The sequence below is a fragment of the Saccostrea cucullata genome, unplaced genomic scaffold (assembly GCF_032062105.1).
Source record: "Saccostrea cucullata isolate Sc308-1 unplaced genomic scaffold, CSIRO_AGI_Scuc_v1 ctg2292, whole genome shotgun sequence".
NCBI classification, from domain to species: domain Eukaryota; kingdom Metazoa; phylum Mollusca; class Bivalvia; order Ostreida; family Ostreidae; genus Saccostrea; species Saccostrea cuccullata.
Genome location: NW_026920776.1, coordinates 100,001 through 113,221, shown reverse-complemented (window position 1 = coordinate 113,221; position 13,221 = coordinate 100,001). Strand labels below are relative to the sequence as shown.

The window sequence follows — 13,221 nt, the reverse complement described above, 5'->3', positions numbered from 1 at the left end:
TTAACATACAGTCTGACCATAAACCCCTGGAAATCATTGTACGTAAGAACCTTCACAGTGCACTCAAGCGTCTTCAGCGAATGCTTTTAAGACTGCAGAAATTTGACTACAGCATTGAGTACAAAAAGGGCACATATATGTATTTTGCTGACACCTTAAGTAGGGCCTATCTTATCACTGATTCTGATTCAGTTGAGGAGAACATGCATGACATACACAGCATCAACCACCGCACCTACTTAGCAATATCTGAGGAACGATATTCACAGATAAAGGAAGCTACAGAAAGGGATGACTCTCTACAGTTATTGAAGAAGATCATACTTGAGGGATGGCCTGACTCGTCAAAGGAAGTCCACCCTGATATACAAGTGTATTTTCCATTTAGAGAGGAGTTAGTCATTTAAAATGGTGTCATCTATAAGGCCGAGCGAGTTGTTGTACCTAAATCTATCACACATAGTATAGTACAGCGTATACATAACTCTCATATTGGTATCCAAGGATGTATCCGTCGTGCCAAGGACTATGTCTACTGGCCAAATATGTCGAAGGACATTGAATCATACATTGGTCAATGTACTGCATGTAATACTTACCAGGATGATCAACAGAAGGAACCTATGATCAGCCATGAGATTCCTGCTCGTCCGTGGCAAACCATAGGATGTGATCTTTTTGAATGTGAAGGCAAAGATAACCTCATACCCGCAGACTATTATTCAGATTACTTTGAGGTGGAAAGACTTCATAGTAAAACAGGAAGTTCGATCATTCGCATGATGAAATCGCAATTCGCACGTCATGGAATTCCAGATTGAGTAATATCAGACAATGGACCCCCATTTGGAAGCCGAGAGTTTGCAGAGTTCAGTAAAAGCTACGAATTTGAGCACGTTACATCATCGCCCAGATATGCGCAATCTAATGGCAAGGCGGAGAACTCTGTAAAGATTGCCAAACGACTTATTCACAAGTGTATAATGGACGGAAAAGATCCATTCTTGGCGCTCCTGGATCTACGCAATACGCCCACTCAAGGAATAGGCTACTCACCTGCACAACGAATCTTTGGTAGACGCACTAAGACACTATTACCAGTAGCGGAACATCTACTCAGACCACGTTATGCTGACCACACCAGGGAAAATTCTTTGAACGCAAGGAACGTCAGACATACCACTATAATCGAGGAGCTAAGGAACTAAAACCCTTATCAGAAGGAGATATTGTTCGCATCAGACCTACAGGAAATGAAATGGGATGGTAAAAAGCATTTGTTAAGGAACAAAGTGATGCCAGATCGTACAAAGTGAGAACTGAGGATGGACGTGTATACAGACGCAATCGACGTCATCTCCGATTTAGTCGAGAACCATTCCGTCCTGATCATGAAAATTCAGAGTTTGAACCGCTGACTGACCAATCACAGCACAATGATGATCCAGTTCCTACAATAGGCAGTAGTGAACCAAGTCCAGCTCCACCAATATCAGAGCTACGCAATACATATATGTACACTGGATTCCGCACCTGTTCAGTGTCCAAAGCAACCAGTCTCTTCAAGTCCGATGAAGACACGCAGTGGTCGTTTAGTTGTGAAAGCAATGCGTTATCGTGATGTGTAGGGCATAGGTAGATAGTGAAAGAGGTAATAATAACTCCTCGTCTACCTATTTCTAAGTTTAGCTTAGAACTTCATGTTAATCATTGCATTGTACTTGTTTAGTTAAGACTGTTTGTATGTTTAGTTTGCATAGGAAGACTGTGTTAAGGGCATAATAATCCCTAGTCTCTCTAACAGGGCAAATAGCCTTGCATTTGATTATTTGGTTGTCAGTCTTGATTGTCATTAATCAAATCTTTAAATTTCTCATTCTATGATGTAATGTTGCATGTTGAATGTATAACAATGTTTTTGTTTAAAGTTTAATAGTTATTTGATCATGGTTTCAAACACTGAAATGGACAATAATTCAAAGACAGTAAAGTTTCTGTATTAGCAGAAATCTGTAAACTTAACATTTTAAAGAAAGGGGGATGTAACAGTATTCTGTATTAATTAATGACTACTCCCTAATTATCACTATCATTGTACAATAACACCTCCCCTTGTCACGTGGTTAATAATGTGGAAGCCATGCCAGAAAGCCATGCTTGTTTTTACTTCAACTTGTAGTATCTTCTATTGATTCAGTACTTCGTGAAACATGGTTTCAGAAGTATTTAATGAATCCTTGTGGTGAATCATACGTCTTGATCGCCCGTCATTTGTTTATATTGCTCCAAATATAACAGATATGATTTTTATTTATAATAACTTTGAAGCAATCATGCATTGTAATGATTTGGAATTTTTTCACTTAAATTTGGGAAAAAATGTACCTTTTTCACATTGGGATTGGCGCCGAATATCGGCCCAATTTAAGAGAATCGAGAGCCCTGTAGAATGAATATCATAATGTGATTCATGTTGGAATAAATCTTTTGAATAAGGTTTGCTTATATATCTCAACAGTTTCTTAGTAAAATAAAAGCAGAAAGTTAAAATTAATTTATATTTTTATTATATCACAAAAATTATTTATCACAAAACTTTTCTTCCCTCTTCCTAACTTGGCTGGTAAAAACAACTCTTGCAGCTCTTAACGTCGGCTTTTTCCGTGTCGCCGATATGAGCGATGATTAATTACTTGTGACGTAGCAGTGACAACTCTTATGTTGGATCGGCAGGCCAGTCAACAGTAAAATTGTAAGACCGATGTAATAAACATTTTATTTTTTTTTTACCTTTTATTAGAAATAAATATATAGAAAACTATTTATAAGAGTATACTTTACCCTTATACATAGTTTTCAGGGATGTCAACAATAGTCGACTATCAGTCGAATGGACCGGCGATCGAATAATGAAACATTATTTGGTAAAAGAGAGGTTTAATGAGAGAGACTGTCACACATCTGTCAAGCACTTTTAACAAAATGTTGTCTTATTGTCTTCATGATGAGAAGTTAAATTACATGTAAAAGGAATGTATCATAACCCAAGTGTGCAGTTTATAAAGCATGAACTGCTCCTTCCCAGGTTATACTAGTATAACATGGGTTATCATTAAATTCATTCCTTAAATAATGGCCACTACAAACATACTTCAGTTTTTGAAATAATGCTAAAGTTTGTAACCTGAGAGATTTGATTTGCGAAAAAGTGTATAAATCCTAGACTCCCACAGCTACCATCATCTTTTCTACAGAAAAGCCATACAAATTTGGAATTCCTCTTTTCCCAAACCAGTTACATTGGTACTTCCTAAACTTGAAAGGTAAGAACTTCATTCCCATGGGTACAAATTGCGCTCCGTTATTAGCAGACTTATTTTTATATTCATATGAAGCAGAATTTATGCAAAATCTTTTACGTGAAAAGAAGAAAACACTTGTTGTGGCCTTCAACTCGACATTTAGATATATTGACGACGTATTGTCTATTAATAATGATAATTTCCATTCCTACGTCGACACGATATATCCTGGTGAGTTTGAAATAAAAGATACCACAGAGTCCGACACTTCTGCTTCATACTTGGATATTTTACTTGAAAAAGACACTAATGGTAATCTAACAACCAAGTTATATGATAAACGTGATGACTTTAACTTTTCTATCGTCAACTTCTTTTACTTATGCAGCAATATACCTTCATCACCTGCATACGGAGTATTTATATTTCAGTTGATTCGATACGCAAGAGCATGCTCTACGTATGAACAATTTCTTAAACGAGGTAAATTATTGACAAGCAAGTTGATGAAACAAGAATATCAACAGTCTCGTTTAAAGTCATCATTTCGTAAATTTTATGGTCGATACAATGACCTTGTCAGCAAATACAATTTATCATTGAATGAAATGATGACTGACGTTTTTCATACCAATTGTTAGTCCATTATTTATACACTGAATTGACCACGGATTTTTTCCGTTATATCCTGATTTTGACAACGAGCACACGGCGGGTGTGACCGGTCAGCAGGGGATGCTCACTCCTCCATGGCACCTAATCCCACCTCTGATGTTTCGGGGGTCCGTGTTAGCTCTGCTCTTCTTTTGTATATTTGTTTAATGGACGTTGAGATTGAATACTGTTTGTTATTTCCATATCCTTCTCATTGCTCAGTCACAGATTAACAAATCTTCACCAGTGGGCATGGAAAGAGATCCGCCTTGGTTTGATCCTGATTTTTGCATCGAACGGCATGTTTTTTAAGTTTTAAATACTCTGGGTTGCTTTTTGAACCTTGATTTACAAAATTAAATAAAATGAGCCGTTCCAAGCAAAAGCCCCCCTTATGGCAAAAGTTTTCGAAAATGATTTTTTTCTTGAAAAATGATGTAGAACCTTAGGTGAAATTAACCTGTAAATATTACAGGTGTATCTCGCTCCGTTACGGATTTACAGGTATTCAAAGTGTGCATCATTTATACGGCCGACGTCATATTTTATAAATTTTCTAGTGTTGCGACGTTGACGTTATATAGCAACGTAATAAAAATATGAATTACGTGTACGCAATAACTTGACATTGTTTTTCCGTTCTGCTTAATATATATAAGCTTAATTTTTGTAAACATTTTTTTTTCTTTTTTCATGAAAAAACACAGTTCATTTTTTTCTTATATTAATTAAAAATATGCCAATGGAGTTCAAATAGTCCTATAATTCGCTGCTCACTTAGAGCGCATCACAAATAATTGATAGGTCTTTTATTAAGTAAAATTCACTTTCAATTTTACCACTTAAGTTCAGCCCAAATTTAAAAAAAAAAAACAAACAGCAACAACAAAAAATATTTTAGTTCCCATCAATTTAGTTTTGGTAATTGATTTTACTTGTCCAACCTTTGCCTTCAAAACACTGACTAAGAGACAGGGGCTTGCTCTTTTGTTAATGAACACGACATAAGGAATTTGTGAAGTATGGTATATCAATGTATAAATGATGATTACCATTTATCCTTTTTTTTCTAAATACTCAATTACATGCATTTGCTTTGCTTAATTATGTCCTCATTTGTTAAAAAATATCAGAAGGAAAGGGGAGGGGGCAGCTGCAATGAAAGAATAAATATATAAGTACTAGTATGACGGCAATTTAGACTAGATATATACATGTTAAATCTGTAATTTATGAATACAGTACAGGCAACGCGGATCCCGTATTAGACCGCGTCCCCTCCGCGGTGTATTAATCCTTTCCGCGTTACACCGTCGCGGTTTTGATCGCGGTGCTACCTGAGACCGTGTTTACACCGCGGCGGGGCCCGCTACCGTTATTCTTCAGCTTAGATGTTCTTACCTGTAAAGCATTGTCGATTTTTAATCGTGTCGAAATGAGGGGGGGGGGGAGGATTACGACCACATTAATATTAATAGATTTATACCATTTCATGGATTCTATAAAACATCATTTTTAAGTTTTATCAAATTGTTTAATAAAAAACATCTTTCTTTTTTTTACCAATGGTCACTCAAAATTAATTATTTCTCAAAAACGTCTGTTAACAGTTATACATGTACAGTATAGGATGAAATAAAGTCGAATAATTTATCTAATTTATTAACTTAAAGTTTATTTTCAAAATCAATAATGCCACCCCAAATGATCTTCAAATTGCTAAAAAGGTATAATTAAAATTTAAAGAATGCGGCCATGATATCGCTTCTCTTTATATGCACTGTAATCCGGTGTTCACAATTAGCCCGTGCAGTTGCAGTTACATGTAGCTATGTGTTTATTTATCTGCGAGATTATATCAGTCATTTGGTTTCATTTAGAAAAGTACCGTTACTTCTGTATACATGTCTGTTTTAAATAATAGCATGAAAAACGATGACAGATAATGATACATAATTACAATTAAATTTTAACAAAACACGCCTAAGTTTAGGAATACCGTTGCTCCATTATTATGCGCTACACTGTAAGACTATGAACTACATATCGACGATTTTTTTTTTGGGGGGGGGGGGTTCTTGTTGATAAAATAATCACAGGTATTTCTATTCAGAATATCAATAATATCATAGCTAGTATTTGAATGTATTTCTATTTTCTGCTCTTTTCGAAAATTACTAAAAGCATGTTTATGAATATAAACAAATTTCAGATTTCTCCGGTTCAAATAAAACTCAAACACAAATATGGGCCCTTAAAATATTTGAACACACAACACAGAAATTAACTTATTTTAAACAGCAAGTTGCCATGCTTCAAGTTTTCAGATGTCTGTGTAACCGTTCGGTTTTCCTCAGGTAAGTTTGGTGTGGAGTGGAGCTTACTCGAAGCGGATGAGAAGCCCCGAGGGAACGACGCTGTCTAGTGTACATACTACCTATATACACATGATGTTACCTGAGTGTATTACCTGTATGCGTTTTCCTACGACATTGTGAAAAGAAGCCAGTTTTTTTTTTATATGTAGAGCATGAATTGAAATGCATGAAATGGAGAATGATTTTGTTGCAGACAGAATCCTTTTTAAATTTTTTGTTTCAAAAAAATATTTTCAATAATTCGACAATTTTAATATACTGTGTTTTTTGTAATCAAATTTTATAACAAAAATACATTTTATTTTACCAGCAAAATCTGTCGTTGTAATCTGGCGACAAAAAGGGAAGCAATTCAAATTACATGTCATGTACATATGCTAGAAGAAAGAAGAAAGTGGATCATAAACAAGTCTCTCAATAAAACTTAGACAAATTCGACAAATGGTCAATAAACTGATAAATCAGCGGGAGTTTTATTCGCTAGACTTATGAAATTGATATACTGATCAAAAAGGAGGAAAAACGATCATGCACGTGCCTTAATATTGTGATATTTTTCTTCTCTCTCTCTCTCTTCTAACTGGTACAGATATAAACAGACTGGAAATAACATAGTAATGGATCATTATTTTATTTAATTAATATCAAATACTTCATTAATTTGTTTTAAAAGTTTTTTTTACTTTAATTCTTTTTATACACTCCGTTTATAAAAAGCAACAATAATATGACATAAATTGCAAGGCTAATATCGCATCTGAAAATGATATCGATGAAATAATAATGAAACAATGAATCAAATGTGTTGTTGAATGGCTAGACAAGGATGTGCACATCCACGTTACCCAAGGTATACTATAAGACAGGTGTGAAACCCCCAGGGCATGTCGTTTCCTGCTCAGGCACTGCTAATTCCTAAACACAGGAAATGATCGCGGCTAATACTTAATACACAAAGAAACAGAATTTGTCAAAGAAAACAAAAATATATAAATTTTTGCATTGAATATTTATTAATATAAACTATAATTTCGTCTGTGAAGTTTATCATTACACCTGCACTATTGAACACGAAAATCGAGAAATATTAAATCTCGAAATCTTTAAAAATTAAAAAGAAAGACATTGTATCAGGAAGTAAAACATGTGAAAGTGAAAAACGATATTTTTTCTTGATCTCTTGTTTAAAGTTCACGTGCTCAAAGTTAGCTCTCGTCATCGAATGCTTTCCGGTCATTTGACAATTTGAGAAAAATGCCTGCACATTTATATAAAAGAGGGAAATAGATTAAAGAAAATTAATTAATTAAATTTGGGAACAGAACATAAACGATGAGAAATAAAGAAGAATAGAACTTTTTCTTGATATCTTGGATAAAGAAAATTTAAGTTCACGTGCCCACTACATGTAACTGCAAATGCTCGTCATCGGATGTTTCCGGTAATTTGACACTTTAAGAAAAAGCCTGTACATTTTATATACAATAAATCGAAATTAATTAATAAATAATATGAAGATGTAAGTTTTTAAAAAAATGTACATCTTTTTTTTTCAAATGAATGCTGAAAATCGTTCATCGAAACTTAAACAGTCCGAGTTCAACATTTATTACAGTTTGCATATAATATGAAGATTAAAAAAAAACTAATTAAAATTTCTAGTATTTAATTTTGTTTCTTGATAGATTCTTAATAACACAAAATAATTAACCAATTGCAAAAGACGTAACAATTTAATAAAATTTTCTATTCAATTTCAAAGATTGATGTGTAATTTTAGAAACAAAAATAAACTTATTTTTTCTTAGTTTAAATTCTATTCATAGCAAAATTTATTAATAAACACACGTTTTGTTTTTGTTTTTTGTTTGTTTGTTTGTTTGTTTGTTTTTTTTTTTGTTACAGGGAAAATTCTCAAATTACAATTCGGGGAGATAACTCCCGTTTGTTTACGATACTACCGTCTTCATTGAAAAAAACACAGAAATAAATTGTATAGAAAAGAGAATTTGTTTTACGTGCAAAATCTGCACATTGAACTGTCTTTAAAATAAAAAGCTTCTCATATATTAATTTAGTTAAATATATTCTATCCCAGTCTACCCAACATTTTACACACATACAAAGAAGTTGTGTACAGAAGGGGGAGGAATGCTGGCCATTCTCTGTCACTTCACTTACATCAAATATTCGAACATCTGACCATCCGTACCAACTTACAAAGTGTCCATGTGTTCTGAAAGCGGGGGGGGATGTAGATTACTTTTGTGATAGTCTTCTAGTTAAATTTACATGGAGACCGGTCCTTCCGATCGAATGAGACTGTATAAACCGCGGTCCCGTGTAGCAGTTAGTGCTGGCACGAAAAAGATCCCTCACTGCTCAAAGGACCTGAGTGCCGGTTATAAGACAATATTTGCAGCTCTCCATGGGCAAGTGGTGACGTTTCCATATTTATGAGTTAAAAATTCTCGAGATGGACAACATACAAACAATCAATATATTTAAATTTAAACATTGAAGTTTCACAAGTTATCTAGAACCTTTGTTTATACAAGATATTTCAGAAGTTATCTAGAAACCTTTTTTATACAAGATATATCCGACTTTTGTGTTTGACATCTGTAGCGGACAGTACATAGGGAACTTACACTGCCTCGCTATTGAGCTAGTTTTTCTAGTGATGCGGTAGAGTCTCTCTATTTCAGACAAGTTAAGCAACGGCGAGCCTGTTTAACCATTGGATGGGTTACCGCTCAAAAACATGGAAAGCCATGGAAATGAATGAGTCATAGGCCTATCTTAATGACGTGCAAATATTTAGGAGCTTTTCAGACAAACATAATTACTATGTACATTTTGAGTTGTCAAAATCATTCAATTAATGTTTTGTTTGTATCTTTCATTTAGCACTTTAAACTGAAATTCTGTATCATTGCAAGCGTAATTTGAACAGCAAATTAAAATTGCATCTTTATACAACGATTTCCATCATTCTATTGTCTCCTGATAGGATTTCAATATATTGATATAATAAACTTCACTATTAATTCTCATTTTATTTTTTCTACATTTGCATCTACAATGTCAAAGAGTTGCACTAAAATGATAACGTTCAAATATTTTCCCATGAGCATACGTTTAAAAAACATGATAGATCGTTTTTCAAACTATTCGACAAAAGTGTTTAAAATGATAAATACTCTTAGTTTTCTGATTTTCCAAGATCTAGCAATGTGGAAAAATAATCAGGTTATGTTCACCTGCATGTGATCTACCTGGTGAATTTACGAACATTTACTTCTTGCTACGTTAGACGAAACGTAGATCGGGAAAATCCAAACTGATTAAAATATTTTGGAAATGTATTTTTTTTTTTTTGCACTCTATTAACAATCAGGTGAACAAATAATGTGTTTACAATCATGCACACAAAAAACAAATTCAGGAGGTTGCATGGGGGCCCCTCTCCGCATTTTTTCTGAATGTAAATTTTCACTGTTAACATCAGCATGCAGTGATGCCGGAGGGGGGGGGGGGGGGTTGGGGGGTTGGTAGAATAACTTGACTATCAATTAGATGAATGATGTAGGTGTGGATGCGTGTCAAATATGGTATTTTTCAAAACTTCCACAAATTTGTAGAAAGATACATGTATGTACATGTATTTATTTCTATATATATGCTTTATTACATTATATTCTTATAAAATTTTGTGGTGGTGGTGTTGGGAAGGGGGATGTCAACGGTATTAATTTAACAAGTAATCAGTCTTTTAAACACACAACAAAATTAAGGAGAATGTCGGATATACGTCTTTTCAATTAATGTAGCTTTGTTAGCTGAACTAATTGTCACCCCGAATTTAGATCTGGCATTGTTGTGGTTTAACAATTCTGTCATTTAGTTTTGATTGGTGTTATATCCCGTGCAGCTTTCTTGACATGTGATTAAGTCCAAACAATTTTCGCCAAGACTTCGTATTAAAAAAAAACATATTTAAAACTACTATTCCTTCCGTTTTAAGAATATCTTTACATTCAATATCATCATTGCATGTAATTATTTTTTGTCTTTGTTGAATAAGAAAGAGTCGTAAATCTGAATTTTAAACAACAGTTCCATGTTTTATTAAGTTTAACTGAAAACTTATATTGTATATGGAACAAAATAATTGTCGAAGTGTTGTTAAGTGTTATGTATTTAATCAGAACACTCTTAGGTCATTTTAATGTTTAATGCACATGTAGTTTGACAACAATCAGAGTAAGATATGTTATGAAATAGACAATATTCATGAAAGAAATTATGCAGAAAGCACAACGGAGAAAATTCTGTGACGTAAAACAAAGCATATAGTTGGAACGCAGTCAGTGCGCGATATATTTTGATCGCAGTATTTGTTGCAAAACAATGACGTCGCTTTTTCTATTGTGACGTAAAATTTTGTCAGATTTCATAAGGGGGGTTTTTGCATGGAACGGCTCAAATGATAATTAAACAATGCAACTCTTAAGCGTGCAGTGTATAGATGGTTCCTAATCTAGCATAAATTAGGACATTGGTAACCTTTTCAAAAGTGTTCAGAGAATGTTGACCAATAAGTAGGTCAGTTTGATCCACTTTTGAATATATCAATACTTATTGGCTTAGAATCATCAATCTTTGTCATTTAATGCATCTTGTGTCCTTTGAAATTTTCAGTCAAAATGTAGGTCACCATGACGTACGTATAGTATTTTATAGTTACATTTAAATATCTTCAGCCCTAACTGACTAAGAATCATCAAACTTTGTCAGTTGATGCACATTGGGTCTAAGCATATATTGTATAATTTATCAGAAAAGCGATTCAAGACCTTTGGACCTCTTGTTTTAACCAATCTTCTCGAGATTCAGTGGTACTAAGGTAAAACATTTAATTTAAATGAAAAATTCTGGTTTGCAAATTTTCAAGATGGACGATTTTCCTGCCATTACTGTGGAAAAACTTACAGTCACCTTAGAAGTGCGGAATCACATGAAAAAGGAATTCATGGCCATTCCAACCCATCTGAAAGAAAGAGTACTGCTTCAAGCCTTAAGCAAGATGAACTGCATGATTATTTATTAGCACTTTTTTGCCTTGCAGCATTACACAGGAATCTCGATTGACAAAGTATCACTGTCACAGGAGGAATCAAATGTGTCTTCAACTCTGTCATAAGACAGATTTCTTACTGCTTTCTCCAATACTGTTAGAGAACAGGAATTGCATGAACAAACTGTTTCACAAATGTCACAACAAGTATGTTTTCCAGTATTTTGCACAGATTTTAATTCCTTGTCTGATAAAAATGTTTTAAGTAATTGAATTCTTCTGCACTCTGTTGATGTTACATATGTTTTTACATCCTGGTTAACATTTCGCAATTACTGTCCGTAATACAATAAAATTGCACATGAGTGTTGCCCATCTCGTCCAACTCGCCCAGTTTCCTGGATGAAATCTATCAAACTTTTGGGAGGCCCATATATTATAACATTGTGGCACGATGATACATTTACTCCTATTCCTAATGCACTGGTGGCAACAACAACCTGTAATTGACTCTCCTTTGTTAAATTTTCAATTGTAGTTTTTTTAGGTCACCTGAGTAAACTCAGGTGACCTATTGCTATCTGTTTTCGTCCGTCGTCGTGCGTTGTGCGTGAACATTTGAACATTTTCAGCTTCTTCTCTGCAACCACTGAACCAATTTTAACCAAATTTGGCATAATGCATTTATGGGTGGAGGGGAACAAAAATTGTGAATTTCATGATCCCTGCCCCCCTGGGGCCTGTGGGGTGGGGCCAAAACCACTAAAATTAGTACAATCTTTAAAAATCTTCTTCTCTACTCCTGGACATCAGGCAGTCAAACTGTTTGCATGATCATAATCAGCAATGAGTCCTCTACCAAAATTGTGAAATTCATGGCCCTAGGGGCAGGGGTTCTAGTGTTAGGGCGGGGCATAATAAGTAGGTAATGAAAATGCATAATATCTTTGAAAATCTTCTTCTCTGCTCCTGGGTATTAAATAAACCAACTAAGTACATAGTTAAAATGAGCAAGAGTGCCTCTACCAAATTTGTGAATTTTATGGCCCCAGGGTCAGGGGTTCTGGTGTTAGGGCGGGGCTCTATTGATTATATAGTGAAAATACATGAATTCTTTGAAAATCTTCTTCTCTGCTCCTGGGTATTAAATAAACTAACTAAGTAAATAGTTATGATAAGCAAGAGTGCCTCTACCAAAATCGTGAATTTTATGGCCCCAGGGTCAGGGGTTCTGGTGTTAGGGCGGGGCTCTATTGATTATATAGTGAAAGTACATGAATTCTCTGAAAATCTTCTTCTCTGCTCCTAGGTATTAAATAAACTTACTAAGAGCATAGTTATGATGAGCAAGAGTGCCTCTACCAAATTTGTGAATTTTATGGCCCCAGGGTCAGGGGTTCTGGTGTTAGGGCGGGGCTCTATTGATTATATAGTGAAAATACATGAGTTCTTTGAAAATCATCTTTTCTGCTCCTGGGTATTAAATAAACTAACTAAGTAAATAGTTATGATGAGCAAGAGTGCCTCTACCAAAATTATGAATTTTATGGCCCCAGGGACAGGGGTTCTGGTCTTAGGGCGGGGCTCTATAGATTACATAGTGAAAATACATGAATTCTTTGAAAATCCTCTTCTCTACTCCCAGGAAATAAATAAACTAACTTAGTGCATGGTTATGAGTAGCAAGAGTGCTTCTACCAAAATAATGAATTTTATGGCCCAAGGGTCAGGGGTTCTGGTCTTAGGTTGGGACTGTATTGATTTTGTAGTGAAAATACATAAATCCTTTGAAAATCTTCTCTGCTCC

At 34.6% G+C, this 13,221-nt stretch overlaps 1 protein-coding gene across 1 annotated transcript in view; it reads right to left on the bottom strand.

Moving 5' to 3' along the window:
• Positions 1-11,467: 11,467 nt before the first annotated feature.
• Positions 11,468-13,221, bottom strand: part of LOC134257595 (ATP-dependent DNA helicase Q1-like) — a 5,973-nt gene continuing 4,219 nt past the window's right edge. The window contains exon 4 of the mRNA XM_062740187.1: positions 11,468-11,568. Coding sequence (XP_062596171.1) covers positions 11,468-11,568 — 101 coding nt within the window. The remainder of the gene's footprint in view (positions 11,569-13,221) is intronic.